This window comes from Hypomesus transpacificus, chromosome 12, assembly GCF_021917145.1.
Source record: "Hypomesus transpacificus isolate Combined female chromosome 12, fHypTra1, whole genome shotgun sequence".
Taxonomy (NCBI): Eukaryota; Metazoa; Chordata; class Actinopteri; order Osmeriformes; family Osmeridae; genus Hypomesus; species Hypomesus transpacificus.
Window position 1 is genome coordinate 1,767,170 of NC_061071.1, and position 17,807 is coordinate 1,784,976.

General features: G+C 42.3%; 2 protein-coding genes across 4 annotated transcripts; one reads left to right on the forward strand and one right to left on the reverse strand.

The window, feature by feature from the left end:
* Positions 1–754: 754 nt before the first annotated feature.
* On the forward strand, positions 755–4,336 carry LOC124474836 (methylmalonic aciduria and homocystinuria type D homolog, mitochondrial-like). 2 transcript variants are annotated; one of them, XM_047031287.1, is made up of 8 exons: positions 755–824; positions 1,421–1,460; positions 1,553–1,694; positions 1,895–2,109; positions 2,219–2,327; positions 2,574–2,686; positions 2,770–2,856; positions 3,221–4,336. In XM_047031287.1, exons 2-8 carry the CDS (start codon positions 1,452–1,454, stop codon positions 3,437–3,439), a joined length of 894 nt encoding a protein of 297 aa, XP_046887243.1. In that variant the 5' UTR covers positions 755–824; positions 1,421–1,451; the 3' UTR covers positions 3,440–4,336. The 2 variants fall into 2 exon arrangements, with proteins under 2 accessions (XP_046887243.1, XP_046887244.1); XM_047031288.1 differs by lacking the exon at positions 1,421–1,460 and having other exon boundaries at positions 771–824; positions 1,496–1,694.
* A 31-nt stretch (positions 4,337–4,367) lies between these two features.
* Positions 4,368–16,420, reverse strand: LOC124474837 (ly6/PLAUR domain-containing protein 6-like). 2 transcript variants are annotated; one of them, XM_047031289.1, is made up of 5 exons: positions 16,240–16,420; positions 7,829–8,018; positions 6,333–6,431; positions 5,847–5,977; positions 4,368–5,644 (listed from the first exon to the last, which is right to left on the reverse strand). In XM_047031289.1, exons 1-5 carry the CDS (start codon positions 16,321–16,323, stop codon positions 5,462–5,464), a joined length of 687 nt encoding a protein of 228 aa, XP_046887245.1. In that variant the 5' UTR covers positions 16,324–16,420; the 3' UTR covers positions 4,368–5,461. The 2 variants fall into 2 exon arrangements, with proteins under 2 accessions (XP_046887245.1, XP_046887246.1); XM_047031290.1 differs by lacking the exon at positions 16,240–16,420 and adding an exon at positions 8,137–9,222.
* Positions 16,421–17,807: the final 1,387 nt, after the last annotated feature.

Sequence of the window (17,807 nt, forward strand, 5' to 3'; positions counted from 1 at the left end):
TAGTGGATGCTGAGAGGCACAGTGAAAGGATCCAGGCTGAAAAGAAGAAGAATGATTGAATGATGTGTCGCCTCCATTTCGGTTCTACTCAGAGAGAGTGTCACTCAGCATGTTATAACCAGAGAACAGGCTTGTGGAGGGGTGTTTACCTCAGAAGAGTGTTTGCCCTTGTCCTTACTGACCTGCGCTCCTCACCGGTGTCATCAGCATTGCCTTCAGACTCACTTGAGTCGATTCTCCAATTAAATATGCTAAAGCCTCATAGAAACTAAAGGCAATGGTTGTTTGCAATATGACATGCTACTGCTCCATCTACAGACATTGTTTAAAGAATGAATCGTGGTCTATTATAAGCTCCAATGAATGCTGATTTGCATAATAGGTCAAGATTGATTAGCCCAGTGGGGTATGGATGAGGGCTAAGAGGATTTCCTGAAGATGCTTTGTTAATTAAATATGCAGTAATTTGCATTAATCAAGGGATCTTAAATAGCTGTTGAATCTCAGGGGTTAACAAACAAAAAACAAAGAATTTGTTGTCTACACTAAATTCATGTTTCAAATGTTAAGTGTAGCTGAAAAATAAATATTTATTTTTAAGATGATCTCACTTTGAAAGTAGGCGACGTTAACTATTAGCTTATCCTATCGTCGTTTGAGAAGTGCAATTCTATTTCTGGGGATATACTGACATTTAGCGGCGTAGGATAATAGACAGAGTTCATGAGACAGTACGGTTTGTCCCTCGTTGCATATCGTCATGTTGAGAACGCGCATATGGGTGACGGGTGTGTGGTGTGGACGTGCAAGTGGAGAGCTGTTAGGTAAGAACAAAATGTTCTTTTATAGAAAATGCATTTTGGAAAAAGAAATGTCATGGCACAATTAAAACAAATAACTGGGATTGTGTCGTGGTCGAATGCTTTTTGGTCTTTTAAAATGTTACCCATGACTACTCACATACAGTAGTGAAAGTGACAAATCAAAACACAAACAAGCTAGTTTGGTTTGCTAGCTAGCTGTCAGCTGTTAGCTTGCTGTTGATCAGCCTGGGTAGATAAATAGCCTACTCTAGCAGACGTTATGTGTTATATGCTTGTCTCCTGCGTCAAGACAACCAACGTTATTCAAATATTGTAACTGCAAATCTTGTACTATTTCGATGGTGCTACATGCAAATGTTTTGAAACTTCTAATTTTTCAAATGTCCAGGCCAACTGACTGACTGTAACGTAACATGTAGCTTAGCTAACCAGATGGCGAGTTATATCATCTGAAAAATAAGCCTAACGCTGTTTAGGTTTTTATCATATTCTCTTTCAGTTCCTCGTAGTTAAAAAGAGTAGGCAAAAATAAAATTTTTTTTGCAAGGCTCATACACAGCATCACCACAGCTGTACTGTGTAACTGTGTTTCTCAGGTCTTTTAAGGATTAAAGCGCTGGGATCAGGATGACTAGTGTAAGTAAAAGAGTATACTTGACATCATCACACAGGATGTGGTTGCAGGATCCAGGTGGTTCTGGTACCTAAAGGCAGCTGTCCCTATGCAGGTGATCTGTGGGCGAGCCAGGCAGGTCCTGTCTCACTCTGCTGGACGCCAGGCACTGACAACCTTCCGGGTCGCACGGATCAGAACGTTTTCTGCTACGAGCTCTGACGAGCCCTACGTAGCTGTATCACACACAGACTCAGGTACTTCAGCTGCTATATTCTTCAAATGGCAGATCCAGATCAATGTTGTAAGGAATGTTTCAAACGAACGGCAGTTATTAATTCTAGGTGTGTGTTGTAATGTCATATTATAACTTAGGCGTTCTCTTCCACATATTCATCTTTTAGCTTGCCAAAATGATACTTCAACTCGTTGTCAATGTAAATGTTGGCCTCCCTAGGGACTAGAACCGTGTGGCCTGATGAAAGCATGGGGCCCTTTGGCCCTCAGGACCAACGATTCCAGCTGCCAGGCAATGTGGGCTTCGACTGTCACCTGGAGGGTACTGCGGACCAGCAGAGAGGCCCAGTCCACAGGACAGTCCCCGACGTCCTCACTACCCCCATCAGCTCTGAGAGGCATGAGTTTGTCCTGGCTCAGATCATCAGTAATCAGGTAGATTAAAAAAAAAATCTAATCCTTGAAATAACATTGCATTTAAGTATTGTTACAGGTACTTCAACAGTGTATTTGTTGAACACTCACAGTTGTTGTTTTCTTTCAGGTTAAAGGGGGTCACATATTAGCAGCGAGAGTTCGCAAGGCGGAGCAGTATTTTGATCATTCAAACGTGGACTGCTCAATACAATCCTGTCCACAACTGCTAAAGAAAGGTGCTTAATGCTAACTTATCCAAAAGTTGTATTCTCCTTTTGCTAAATACATTTGAATACAGAATGTTTTATATTTTGTGTCCACTAGAGGGTGACAAGAGCCTGTGCAAACCATCACACTCATGAAATGCTCCTCTCATAAAATAATCAGTAGTCAGTAAATTTTTGTGTCAATGTCCAGTAAGGCTACCAATGAGCTGGTGTAACGACAACTACGTTTGCAACTCTTCTCTTTTCACATGTCAGACTTTGAGTCATATTTCCCAGCGGCCCCCGCCAGTACTATAACCGTGGTGACTGTGACTCACCGAGACACGCCGTGTGAGGAAACAGACGCAGACAAGCAGATGTTGCAAAAAGTGAGTACTAGCGCCAGAACAGTTTTCTCACCGAGTTATCTCCAGTTCTCAATTCTGACTCGTACTTATATGACTTGTGACAGTTTGTCAGTGGTGCTAAGGAGATGTGCTTCACCCTGTGGACCGCAGGGTTCTGGGCTGACTTCATCAACCCCTCATCCGGAGAAGCTGTGAGTATCTAGATGGTGTTTGGTCTTTCATTCTTGCCTATCCCGTTTTACCTGTCGCTCTGCATCATGTTAGGTACAGACCTAGTGATCATTGTGCATTTAGTTATTTAGCAGATGCTCTTATCCAGAGTGACTTACAGTAAGTACAGGGACATTCCCCTGAGGCAAGTAGGGTGAAGTGCCTTGCCCAAGGACACAACGTCATTTAGCACGGCCGGGAATCGAACTGGCAAGCTTCAGATTACTAGCCCTATTCCCTAACCGCTCAGCCACCTGACTCCCACGTCCTCATTGTGCTATCTTCAGGCTCCAAGGCCACCTGGGGTGATCAGTAAAGCGTCCCTGTCCCTTTTCCCCTTCACAGTTTTTTGGATCTCAGTCCAGCCACGCCATCCTGGCATCAGAGGAGCAGTGGGTCCACCTGGGCTTCAATATTGAGAACCAGGGCTCCTGCAAAGTCATCAACCACGTCCTGAGAGGAACTCCCGTGTTTGTAGGAACTGTTTTTACTAACGCACCTACCAATAGTCATGTTATGGAGAGGCTGCAAGGTCACACTCATGGACTGGGAACTGGAAACTAGCTTCTTTTTAATTGCAAATCCATATATGAGAGTACAAAGACTGTCCTTGTGCACCTAGGACAAGTCTGGAACAGAAACCCACCTACCTGTTGCATTGACGACACATGCACAGTAAGTGTCTTTTAGGGTGCCCAAAGGTTGTCGATATATAATACTATATACAACTAAGGCATCACGAAATATGTGTTACTCAACTATGTACTAAGTAGCAGGTAAGGTGGGGTACTATGTTGACTCATGTGATGTCATTAACACTTGATTGATGAAGTTTCCTTTGGCAGCTATGGTTAACAAATGAGAATAATCCATTGAACTACATTTGATAAACACCAGGCTACTTTCAGTAAGAGCCAACACTTGTATGCGAGTTCATCATGATCATGGATTTTTCACATTTCACTAACACTATGTCCAGAGATATGACCTGTTGCTGTGATGCACTTTTTCAGCAGCATTGTCTACTTGTGCCAGAATGGAATGGAGGAAAATAGTGTCAGTGTTAGGAATGACATGAGGACCTGTTCACAGTTGGTATGTAGAGCTGTGGTAGTTCTCAGGATTATTTTACTCTATAAACCTGGCACAGACTACAATAAGTGCATTGTCGCACACAGTAATATACACAACTTGAATTTGTATACATCTTTGGATAATCCTGTAATCCTGAAAATCTTTTCACTGGAGTAATTTAATGAAATTACACAAGATATATGAGAACCTGTTTGTGAGGCTAATATTAAAACAACAATATGGGTAATCCAGATTGAGATTTTAAGATTAAATTGGAGGCTAAAATGTTTCTGCAAGTGTCAGACTTCGAGGAGTGTTATTTGAGTTGTAATATGGATTCTTTACAAATGTCCCTAAAATTGAAATAAATAAGAATTTGGTGTGGTGGACCAAAGTTTGTCATTTTCTTATCTGGTTACAAGTTTTTTTTTTTTTTTTTTTTAACAAGAGAATAGCAGAAAATAAATGTTTTATTTTCCAGCAGGTGGTCAAAAGAGGCATGGATGGTGGGATCTTATCTGAGAATACTTCTCAGACTTTCAGAAAGTCTTGGCCAGATAGATAAATTAACACCCTGCTAAACAAGAATAATCCCCTTCTCAAGGACTTCATATTACACATCCAGGATTTAAAGCCCTTGAAAGGCATAATCTTTTTACTGCTTGGAATAGAAGGAGGAAGAAGTGTGTTTTCTTACTCCCACGTCCTGCATTAATGCCCAAGCTCACAACCCCTGGGCCCAATGGGTCAGAGCTGAGCTGAGCATGGTTTTGTTTATTTGTTCTCTTTCTTTCTCATATTCACTTTTGCATATCAGTTCACCAGCACACAGGCCATTTTGAAAACTAGACATACAGTACTGTGTAGGCATTCAAACAAAGTGCCAGCCAATGTTTTAATTGGACAAAACAGGAAAAGAAAAGTCTTAGTCTCTGTACACAAACTAGTTTTTGTTCTCTCATACTACTTCATCAAAAAACATTAATTATACAACCTATATAATAGTTCAAAGTAACAAATTGTATCCACAAAATTCATATAAAAATAAATACTTTCTATGTACACGCTAGAGAGTACAAAAAATTATTATAACAGTAGACATGTGAACATCAAATTTCAAGATGGAATCCAATCCCCAACTTTCATTTATGCACATAGTTAGGATAGAGCACGCAAGTATGAAAACATTTCCTTACTCACTGATGTCCCTTTAAGTTTGAATTGTGTTTTTGCTAACCTAATTAACATTCAGCTATGTGGTATTTACTGGTACTATATTCTCATTCTTTGCCAATAGCCTAGTAAACTCTAAAAAAAAGTTTAACATGATGGGTAGAAAAACAAATGAACAATGACATCCTATATGTGTGGTTCTATGAATTAATACTGCTCTGGTACAGTAAACATTAAATAAATTACACAACACAAGAGACAATAATAGGAGATCTCAGACCTCTACATACACCCACATTTCCTGCTAGGCTCATGGCTACCGTTGAAGCCTTTGCATTGTCATGTGTGGCTGGCTAGTGTAATGCTTAGGAGGTTTGCAATGACAGAGCCAGTGAGCAGCCAGGTGCTGGTGAGCTGCAGGGTGGCGCTTCGGAGCGGGGAGGTGGTGGAGAATACTGCACCCGTCTTGTTTCTTGGCAACTGCAGGTTACAAATGTTTCCTTCGCAACAAGAGATGCAGACCTAAAACCAGCATCCAAGTCAGTAACTCGCTTTCTGTCCTTGTCTAATAATGTAACCCCACCGGCACAGAAAGCTTTTAAAAACCCTGCAATGACAGTAGGTTTAATAAACTATATGGTGGTTAGCTGTAAATATTTCAGTTGGAAGTTCTCTCACTCAAAGCATGTGTGTCTCTTTATGAGTGGTAGGTGTAGTTTCTCACCTGGTAGCCGTCGTTGTTGGCGTCTGTGCAGCCGGTGGACAGACAGTCCTCCAGAGCCACACAGCGCTTGGTCACCGACACGCTGTCCCCCTGGACGTCCATCATGTGGAGGGTGTAGCAGTACCGTGTTTCTGTCAAAGACAGTGTTCTTTTTGTATGACTTTAACCAGGTCTTTAAGTCTAACAAGGAATGAGGGAGTTTCACTGAATTGGCTGGGTTGAAAGTAAGAATAGAAGAAACAGTGCCTCATTGCTTTCCAGATACCTGGAACTAAGTTTGAATCTGATACTGAACGGACACTGATTTGGATGCATGGTCAACTACCAGAAGCAAGAAGGCATAATCATTCATACAATCTGTGAATTCAAGTTTCTGACCTAATCTTGTGATTTGTTGGATGGATCGAAGGTGAGGAGTCGGGTCATTTCTAGTTGTGGTCTGGAGGAGGGTGTACAGGTACAAAACAGGCTGACTGTGGGCCTTACCTCGAGGACAGTACATGTCTGGTGCCCAGCGGTTACACTCATAGTTATCTGCAGAGTCTTTGCAAGTGAAGCATTTGAATCCACCAGGATGAGGTGTTGCTATGCAGAGAAAATAAGAACTTTTTCAGTTTGCACAACATGGAATAACAATGGCTTGAACTACATGTAATCAGTTGTACGCCACTTCAGATAAAAGTGTCCGCTAAATAAATGAGAAGTGTAACTCAACCCCATGTCCTACATCCATCTAATTAGCTGTACGGTCCAAAACCCAAACTATGGCACATAAAACTGTCAACGCATCAAAAACAATTGACACGTCATTCATTCAATGGGGATACAAATAAAGACAGAGAACACCATCCACTTACATAAAATATTTTTTGAAGACGCGTTGTTTGCACACAGTATCAAACAATCAATTCCGCTGTCTACATCGTCCTAAAACTCTTTAGAAAAACCATCTGTTGTAATCAGCGGTGGTCTGTTTGCTGTTCCCATTGGCAGCCATTACATGAACAGGAACAGGCTTCTCCATCCACAACAGCTATAGGTCTGGGGGTCACACAAACTTCACTCACAGAACAAATCCTGTCACTCATGTGGGGCACAGAGCAGTCATGACCACCACCTCTCCCTCCTCCTCACTGTTACCCCCCCCCCCCCCCCCCCCCCACCCAGCCCTCCTTGCCTCTCTACTAATCCTCCATATCCAAGCCCCAGCGAAGGTCACCCTATACCCCGTATATGGTTAGCCTGGGGCCCAAATGTACGCACACTTCTAGAAGAATTCCACCCCCCCCCCCCCCTCCATCCCTATGAAATCCAGAGCTGTGAACCTGATCCTAGCGATTCCTCTGACTCTCCTGATGTTAGAGGCAGATTGGGCTTAATAAAGTCTAAGTAAAAGACCTTTGAGATTTCATATGTGACTGCAGGGGCCTGTTGGGGGAAGGGGGCTATTAGTGCGATGGCCACCCTCCTACATGCTTGTCTCTGAGCGAGTGTCAGGTTGTTTTAGCCCTTAATCTGTGGATTTACATACCTCTCACACGCCGCCATGCCAGCTTTATCAGACTGGCTCGAGCCAAGAGGCGGAGGGCCAGAGAGCGGTCTCATGTACTCTGGCAGACATAGTATACTATCCTCAATACAGACAGAATTAAAAGACAATAGTGTGATTCAGGACCATTCTCACTGTGGCTATGACCTTTGAGGGATGGATGTAATTGACAACACTCTGCAATTAGGCTCCACTGCTCTCACTTGCGCTTTATGCAAGACAGACTTGGGAAGTTTCCATTTGAACCCCTCGGACAAACAAACTATGACCCAGTATTTTGCCACTGTGTGCTGTGGCTGGATGATGCTGTTGTGGACAAGTGCCCCCTAGTAATGATGAATGAATGGGGTGCCTTTGCATGTTTTATTGAGAGGAACTTGGGCATTATAACATAAATATAAATACAGTATGGAAGTTATGCAATATACTGTACATGATGGATGGAGCAGGATGATGTCTTTCACTGTAAAATCACGTGATTGGGCAATTTTTGGCCAATCAGCGAGGAGTGCCAGCAGCAGGACCCGGGCCACTGTTGGCCAGGCCTCCATGGTTGGTTGAGACCCTCCACATGCAGGTGTCCGATTGGCCAGCAGCGTCTTCAGAAAAAAACATCCAGCAAGCTGTCAAGAGAGAGGGAAATAACTTGATCTTTAACTCACATATTCAACAGCACACCAGATACAACCCCAGTAGGGTAGGGACATGAATAAATTAAACATACAAGATTGATTTGTCCACCTTGGTGATCAGCTGTTCATCTCAGCCATGCTGTGTTAGTCTCTAATTAAAGAAAGGTCATGTCAACCCCCTAGTTAGTCTTCCAGCAACATACTTCTGTAGGCTTTATCTTCAGGCTTGATGGAAGGCAAATAGAGCAGAAGACCTGGTTCATTACTTATCTTTTAGGAAACATTGAACCTTGCACTTCCCAGGATGTAAAGAGGCATTTTTGCTCCTAGGCCTTTTGACCCTCCCGGCCCCCTGGGTTTTCTGGATGGGTCGTCAATGAGGAAATACAGAGCCTACATTAGTATTAGCTGACAAGCCATTTAGCTCTGACCCTGGTTGTACTGTACCAGTCTGGAACAGAATGGCAGGTCAGCATATTATAGGGAGGTAGCCCCTCTCTAGACCTGCTCTCTTTCCATACTGCTGCCCCTGATGAATAGGACCACTACCCCGTGAGTAAAGCCCCCAGAAAGAAGGGAAAGGGGGGGGGGGTGGCCCACAAAGCTATTTCATTCAATAATGTTGTTTTTACTTATAAATGGAAAATGCCTCAGCAGAGAAGCCATCATAAAGGAATGAGTGAAAAGGTCAAATAAAGTCACGCATAAACCTGCCTACTTTATAAATCTTGGTTTGTACATACTTCAATAGTCCCAAATACCATTTGAGATGTTCAACGGTTTCCAACCACAAGGATGTAACGTCTTGTGACAACTTGTACATTCTAGTCTAAAAGGATCTAAAGTGAACTAGTATTGCCTTGACAATTCAGCATCATGTCTCCTATTGAACTCTCAACATGAACTGGATCTTTCCATCTGCCTCTATATAATTAAAAGCCCTCAAAAGGAAGGATCCTTGTTCCTCTGAATAGTCTACCAGCATGCCACTTCACATGGCAAACGTGTTATTGGGTCTTTTTTAGTCGTATGAAACTACAACCAAACTGTGTTGTTTACTTCTTCCTCTGAGCTTACCTGAAAGCTATTGTATAATAGTGTAACTTTAAGATTGCAACCCAAAACAAAAAATTTAAAAGAATAGTTTAAGGCTCTATGAGGTTTTGCATTTTAATGCAACATGACAGCTTGAACTACAGTATACTGACAACATGACAGCTTGAACTACAGTATACTGACAACATGACATGTACCCAGCATTCTGCATGTTGAGACTCTCACTCACTTTAACCCTATTTCTATGGAAGCATTCATCAAGCTGATAGATTCCTCGAAACCCACTAGCTGCCTTCTCGATCCCCTCCCTGCCAAACTTTGTAGGGAACTTCTCCATATTATTGGACCACCCATGCTTAGTATTATTAATGAATCTATTGTAACTGGACAAGTCCCTGACGATTTCAAACAAGCTATTATCAAGCCCCTTCTTAAAAAAACAAACCTGGATCCAGGTTGTCTTAGCAATTACAGGCCCATTTCAAATTTGCCATCTCTCTCCAAAATTTTGGAAAAAGCTGTGGCAAAACAGCTCACTGAGCACCTCTCCTCAAATCAGCTCTATGAACCTCTCCAGTCTGGATTTCGTCTTCACCACAGCACTGAAACTGCATTAGCCAAGGTAGTCAATGATCTATTATTAGCCTCTGACGCGGGCTTTAGCTCTGTCCTTGTTCTTCTAGACCTAAGTGCAGCTTTTGACACTGTAGATCATGAGATTCTCCTGGAACGTATGGAGAACTATGTTGGGATTTCTGGTACTTCACTTCAGTGGTTCAGATCGTATCTATCTGATAGATCACAATATGTCCACTATGATGGTTGCTCATCCAGGAGCTCCATTGTAAAATACGGAGTACCACAGGGTTCAGTTTTAGGCCCTCTGTTATTTTCACTCTATATGTTGCCTTTAGGAAACATAATTAGAAGTTTTGGGGTAGATTTTCACTGCTATGCAGATGATACTCAGCTATACATGTCTATAAAGCCGGGAGAATTTCCACATGCTATGGAAACCTGTGTTTCCGGGTTGAAAACTTGGATGACTGCAAATTTCCTTCTTCTTAATTCGGATAAAACCGAGGTTCAAATTTTTGGCCCGAAAAAACACCGAAATAATTTATCCCATCTAACCTTAGACTTAGACGGCGTCAAAGTATCTCAAAGCCAGCTGGTAAAAAATCTGGGAGTCACAATGGACCCAGACCTTTCATTTGAGTACCATACTAAGCAAATCACCAGAACAGCATTTTTCCATCTACGTAATATTGCCAAAATACGAAAATTCCTCTCAAAGGATGATGCTGAAAAACTAATACATGCTTTTGTTACGTCCCGATTGGACTACTGCAATGTGTTGTTCTCTGGCCTCCCAATTACCTACCTAAAAAACTTACAGCGGGTGCAAAATGCTGCTGCTAGACTATTGACTAAAACTAGAAAGTTTGATCATATAACATCGACTCTTATCTCTTTACACTGGCTCCCTATCCAAGCCAGAGCTGATTTCAAAGTTCTACTACTAACTTACAAATCTCTGCATGGATTGGCACCACTGTACCTCTCCGGTCTCCTTGCACCCTATTGCCCGGCAAGGTCTCTAAGATCTCAAAATGCCGGCTATCTGGTAATACCCAAAGTTAAGAAAAAAACTGCTGGAGGTAGGGCGTTCTCATATAGAGCACCTCTTCTTTGGAAGAAATTACCCATCTCAATTAAGGAAGCTGATACTGTCTCGACATTTAAAACTAGATTAAAAACGTTCTTGTTTAGTCAATTCTATGATTGTTAAAGGGAAGTATGTGTGTACTTTCTATGTAAACCTGGGATGTGTGCTTGCCTATGTGTGTATCACATGTAACTTTTAAATTTTAATTATAGCTTATGTTCACATTGCCCAGCTAGATGTTACAAATAAAGTAAACCTGTTACTGTATATTGTTAGTATTATTATTATTATAGTTCCGTTGCTGTATATTGTTACAATATACAACTAACAGCAATTGTTAGTTTTTATTACTAGTTGGAGACAACGGGGGACTGGTTGTTTTCATCCTTATTCGTATAAGTATAACCTACTTTAGAGTTCTTTCCCCTGGAACAGATTTCATGTTCCAACTGAGGGGGGCTGTCGTTGTTTTGGTGTGTGGGGCTGCATCAAATATCCTTTTTGCTCTGTTAAATTGCTGCACTAGTCCACACTTGACCGGTGGGGATCTCATTCTATTATGACTGTAACTGTTAGCTGCTCCTGGCATTCTCTAATCCCTGCTCTCCTCTCTGTCCCCCCCCCACACATTCCCTGTGGTGTGGGGGGTTTGAGCTGTCAGGACCTGCTTGGTCGTCGGTCTGCCTACGCTGAACCAGGTCGTCACCCGGAATCCAGTCTCCATGACGGCCAACAGCGAGTTTCCCGGTCCCATCCAACGTCTATAAAGCCGAACAATGGATTTTGGTGTTTCAAAACCCATTGACACTGTATGACTATGTTTAGCTTGTGTTCTGCTCCTCTCTCTTACCAACCGTCTCTGGAGGAGGGGATCCCTCTCTGAATTGCTCCTCCCAAGGTTTCTTCCATTTTTTCTCCCGGTGGGAGTTTTTCTGGGAGTTTTTCCTTGTCTTCCTTGAGGGTTTAGGTTGGTTGAGGGGCAGTTCTATGGGCGCATGTGAAGCCCTCTGTGACATGCTTGCGTGTAAAAAGGGCTATACAAATAAATTTGATTTGATTTGATTTGATGACAGCTTGAACTACAGTATACTGATAAAAGTTCTAGGATGACTAGGATGACTGGTTTGTTCAACCCACCTTACTTAGTAAAGTGTGTATTTCTGCAAGATTTGTTGTCTTATTACCAGGGTTTCCTTAATTCCAATTGAATACCTGATCTCTACTTCATTCATGAATGCACAAAATGTGGTAATCTGGTATTTCGCAAGCCCTTGTGTGATGAGTGTGTCTATACAACTGTAGGAGTGGTAGAAGTAGCATGTGCCAACGTGTTGTTATTTATTTCCAAGCATGCTCACCATAAATAGTTGGGATGGAAACTTCAATCATTTCTTCTTTCAATTCTACTGCCAGCCCTGAAAGCTATGAACATATCCGTCATCAACTTTGTATTACCTTGATGCATTCCTTTGTAAATTAAAACTGCAGTGGTGTGCGTTAGGATAAAAAAAATAATCATTTTATTCAGGACAGATTTAAGACAGGTTGATAGATGCCTGGTGGCAGGAAATGGCTGAGGTAATTACTAGATTTGGAGCAATTGTGCTTCCTTTCCTATACAGAGGATACGGCTTAGAAACCACTTGCACCCCCCCCCCCCCCCCCCCCCCCGCTGGCCCTCCTCCCCTCTGTCTGTCTGTTCCCCATTCCTCTGGCCGTCTGCCAGTAATCACACGTCGAGGTAGGACTCGTACTGTAACTACTCAGATGATCAGGAAAACAGTCAAACTGTATGGTGTCTGACACTATCATTTCCGTCCAAATCTGCCAACTATTCCTTTGAGTAGAGAGAGAGAGACATCCACATGGACCTGACACTAAACATGACCCCCGTTAAAAGCAAACAAACACAGGAAAAAAAACTACAGCCAGTTTAGTAGAAGCCATTTGAATTCTAATTGACCATGTCACAGGCCTTTCCCCTACATTGCTCTTACATCAGGACAGCTTCTCCACCACTGCCAGGTGGGAAAGGCAATCCACGCAATGTGATACTCCAGGTCAACAACAGCCTGTGAATGGGCACTCCTCCCTTCAGACAGAGAGATCCTGGGACTGACTCACTGAGCCCACTAGACTGACAGACAGAGAGATCCTGGGACTGACTCACTGAGCCCACTAGACTGACAGACAGAGAGATCCTGGGACTGACTCACTGAGCCCACTAGGCTGACAGACAGAGAGATCCTGGGACTGACTCACTGAGCCCACTAGGCTGACAGACAGAGAGATCCTAGGACTGACTCACTGAGCCCACTAGACTGACAGACAGAGAGATCCTGGGACTGACTCACTGAGCTCACTAGACTGCTTTGCTGCTGTACCCAAATCATAGATTTATGATTTAGAGATTTAGAAAAAAGTCCACAATTAATCGTTGAATCTGCATCTATTCTAAGTCAATATACAGTACATGTGTAAAAGAGAGAGCCAGGAGGATACACACAGTGCACTGATACAGGTCATAGTGCAAGCTTCGTCATGCACTGATGTCTGACCATTCACTCTATTTGCAAAACATTTTGAAGAAAAAAAAAGGTTTTTACCATCTTTGGCTGTGAAATGGCTTGCATAGAAAGGGGTCTGTCTATATAGATAACCACCCTCACTTGGAAAGTTATCGGCTAGACAGGATGTTGTCACTGACCACATACCAACCGAGTTGATACGGGGATGGAAACAGCTTTTTGACGTTCCACAGTGACATTGAAGAGGACTACTCTACAGGGCCTTCTGTACATGATACTAGCTACTATAGCTAACGGTGTGCACAACTACAATGTGCCTGATAGCAATTGGACACAACCTACACTGACACTAGTGTACATGGTCAAGGCTTTAAGGTGATCGTTGAATAATTGATAATTTCCAATTATTTTCTATTGGTCCTAGTTTTTGTTTAAACGGTAAACCCCTTTGAAGGATGGCTGGCAAGGCTCCCTTGCATGTGTGTTGGAGTGTGTGTGTGTGCGTGTGTGTGTGTGTGGGGGGGGCACAAATTGGGTCTATCCCACTCCTGCCGCCACCAACACTGGGACACAGTTAAAAGGCCAAAGGGAGCTAATTGGGATTTGAAGGGGAGGTTTTTTCCAAGACCCTTCATCTTTATACAGGACTGTGACAAAGCTCACAGATTACCAACCAAAGCTTTCACATTCACAGGATGAGAACCGCTGCTTTCGCCTGCTTACAATCTGAGCCCAGGGTGATGGTTTTTCCTTTTTCAAGTGCAGTTCAAGACCAGGTCAACTATATATAAATCTGTTGGCGGTTACTTTCTGTTTTCCCACGTCTAAGTACTGTAAGAGCAAAATATACATGATCAGTATCCAACTATGAGATAGACGTAGATCTCGCAGCACATCCTCTGCAAGAGTTCTCTCTAGACGATTAGGAGATGTTTGATATCAAGCTCTGGCCGCTTACAGCCCAGACTTTTAAACACCCACACATCAACAAGGCCAAGATAGAGCACCCACAGTCCTAAGGAGAGCTTTGTGGGAGACAAGCTGCAGTTCAAAGCAAGGGCTGAATTAAACTGTGTGGAAATTAATTCGAACCCTTTCTTTGATCTGCATTTCTAAAGACACCAAAGTCTCTGAGAAAACTGTAGAGTGAATTGATTTTACTTTCCTTTCTCACACAGGATAGACTGTTCATTCTTCTGATAGTGAGATTTTCCATTCCAAGTATACAGTCTTTGCCTTATTTTGCATAAAATCAACCTTCAAAAGATATTACGATTGAGAACAACAAACTTGCAACTGTTCCTTTTAAACTTCTTGCTATGTCGTTGCTAAATACCCATGTAAATCACTGCTATGGGTCTACAAGTGGAAAGCCACTTCTGCTGGGTCCTGAGTTGGACTGTACTGTAGAGACCTGCAAGGCACACAGAGGGGGCAGAGCTCAAACCTGCTCCCCATGACCTCTCTCCCTTGTCAGACCCAACCAGCATCCATTATGCATGTCAGTTCCAAAGCATGGTTTAGGAAACCATGTTTCCCACAGGCTTGGAAGAGAGACAAGCAGAAGAGCACGTCCACAATCATCCTTTCACCTTTTTAAGGTCCTAAATGCTATAACCCAAACTCTTGGTTTGTGAATATGAGTGAGAGAAATTAGGAGGATAGAGAGACTCACTAGACGCTCAGGAATCCCCTGTCTGTCTTACTTGAGCTGTTTCAGAGCAAACAGTTCATTCTAAAATGTATTAAAACTATCTTGGCTGTTATTTCATCTAAAAACAGCTATACTGTTAGGCACCTTTGTGTGGCAGGTCCAACATCATGCTGAAGTGACACTAGACATTCTGCAATGACTCGACCTAGATGTCACACGTGTGACCATCATCCACACACTGTGACATAGACAGATGTGTACACAGACACGCCAGAGCACAAGACATGTTTTTTCTTGCACTAGGTCAGCGAAAAAGATGCAGGAATTCCAACAAACAAGTTGTCAAAACTGGCTGCAGTTAAGCAGTTTTGTTTCGACGGCATTGGTAGGATTTCTAAAAACCTTGCAAAGAAAAAAAAGGTGAACAGGTAATTCCTTGTTTGGAGTGTGCGTGTATCTAGAGGGAGGACTCCAGTCCGAACAGTAGCCTCACAACAGAGCTGAAACACTCACAAACAAACAGTACATTCATCAGCACGCAACACTGTAACTGTGAGAAGCCTGTACACCTGGACGGCTGGAGCTAACCGTTGATAGCAGGGGCCCCAGGCAGAAGCAATTTAAGCCTGCCATCCCTAGAGCTGTAATAACACTTTGCCTCAGCATATACAGTTAGTGACTGATGAAGTCCAGGTGTCTTGTGGTTTAAAATAATGTACATGCCAATCAGAGTAGTGCTTCACAAACTGGGTTGATGCCTGCAATAGGCTATAACTACTCCATTTAATAAAAGTTTGCAGCTGGGTGGTGGGTATCCTTGCATTGTGGTGTATTGGAGCTGCGCTTGGGAGTTTAGAGTATGACACCCAGGTTCTTTATCGACCAGGCACATATGTCGCAGCTTAGAAACTTCTGCCATGCACCTGCTGGTCTGTAAGTCAGACCGCAATGCAATTTCAACTCCTTTGGATAGCCTACGAATCACTTTCAATAACGGAACGGAATGGACACGACGTGATAATAAACTCATCAATTGTATCGTCGTTTGGATAAGGCTACATATACGTAGGGGTCGTTTTTACACTAATTTGGTTTACGTTGAAAGGACATTCAAAATCAGTACAATAACGACTTGGCAACCGAAATATAATATGAAACAAACTTGCAATTATGTGTAAATACGTGGAACAAACCAAGAAAATTATAGAAAAAAATGGATTAGAATCTAACTCATTCACTGCACAATTTCTAAGACATGCAAATAAATTGTAGATATTACTTAATAGGTTATTTCGGTACACTTACCAAAACACTTTCTTCTTTCGATAGGGTTAGGGTTTCTCCTTTCGTCTTTACGTAACCGTAAATGTTTGACAAATACTCACTCATGTATACAAACTAGTTAGAAAGCTGTGGAGTGGATGCGTCCTTGCTGATATGTTGCTTTCATGTCAGAACCCTCGCTGTTCGGGTCCAATCAGACGTGTCGGTAGGCGTGCTTTATGCACTTGTCAAATGTGTGGGCTCAAATGGAGAGTTTGTGGAGTGTGTGTGTAGTCATTGCCCTCATGATACACGAAGGCTAGGTCTACATGTGTGTAGTTATTTACAGTCATGTTGCGCGAAGTAAGTCTACATGTGAATATACTTTAAATAAGTGAATTCATTAAAGTGTGACCAGGGGCATGGCAAAATAAACTGTCAGTTTGTGCACGAAATTAAGACTTCCTCTTGTCTAGGCCATCGTAAAATACAACATTCCTATTGGAACTATGGATAACTGTATAGAATGTGAGCAGTGTGTCCATTACAAAGCCTTTTTTGAAACGTCATGGGAAAAAACTCAGGAAACATTAACGTGATGAACATGGCAACAATGCATGCAGTGACCCATGTCATGTCGGTCAAGACAGACGAACTATTTCAGAGAGGGCAAAAGTGAAAATGTACTGAACTATGTATGGTATGCAGTGAACATCTGAATCTATTTTTCCTTCAAGAATTTTTCTTTTTTATTAGACAAATTAGAAATGTTTTTTATGTTTTATACAGATGTATTAGCTTTACTTTCTGACAATTAAAGAAACAGTACTTTTCTATTATAATGACACATGGTGATAGTTAAAAGCAGGTCAGATGGTTTGCATGGTTGGCATCTGCTACCTAACGAACCAAACTGTGTTCCAGACGTGTGTCTCTATTGTGTGTTCTGTGTTGTGTAATGTTGTTGGCATTTGGCAATGCTGTTCTGTGTTTGTGTTTCTGACCCCTGCTGCACACTAATTTCCTTTTGAAAGATAAATAAAGTTGAAAGTTCCAGAACTAAAAGCATCCATTATGAATAATGTTTGTTTATTTGTTTGTAGATAAGCATGCATGGATGTACCTGCATCAGTCAAGTCTATTTGTGTTTGCGTGTGTGTAAGTGTTGATGCACCTGCTTGTTTGTATATCTGTGGGTGAAAAAAGCTACTGTTACTGTAGCAAAGGCTGGGTGGCCAGTGGGCGAAGATACAGCATCTCATCTGTGTTCTGCCCCAGCTGTATCAGTCCCTCTCACTTTATCCCTGCACATGCCCAGAACGCTCCTGAGGCCTGTCATCAGCAACCCGGCGGAATGCAGAGTCAGTTCATTTTCTTCCCTTTTTATGATCCCAGTCACAGCCACAGTAAGTAGACACGGAGGATGACTGCTCGCCATATATCATGAAGGGGCCAACTTTGACGGTTGTGTTTTTTGTGTGATTGCTAAAAAAATATATAAACACATTTGTTTTGCACTAAGATACAGACGTTAGCTGAATTTCAACCTATTCATGTTTTTCATTTGGCCTCACTTGTAGTTTTTCAAAGAAGAAAACGCTTGTCTCACC

Coding starts and splice junctions, on each gene's coding strand:
- LOC124474836 (XM_047031287.1), top strand. Junction 1,695..1,894: donor TGTATCACACACAGACTCAG/GTACTTCAGCTG, acceptor TGGCCTCCCTAG/GGACTAGAACCGTGTGGCCT. Junction 2,687..2,769: donor ACAAGCAGATGTTGCAAAAA/GTGAGTACTAGC, acceptor GACTTGTGACAG/TTTGTCAGTGGTGCTAAGGA.
- LOC124474837 (XM_047031289.1), bottom strand. CDS start 16,323: ATGAGTGAGTATTTGTCAAACATTTACGGTTACGTAAAGACGAAAGGA. Junction 8,019..16,239: donor CGAAAGAAGAAAGTGTTTTG/GTAAGTGTACCG, acceptor CTCTCTTGACAG/CTTGCTGGATGTTTTTTTCT. Junction 5,645..5,846: donor CCAACAACGACGGCTACCAG/GTGAGAAACTAC, acceptor TGCTGGTTTTAG/GTCTGCATCTCTTGTTGCGA.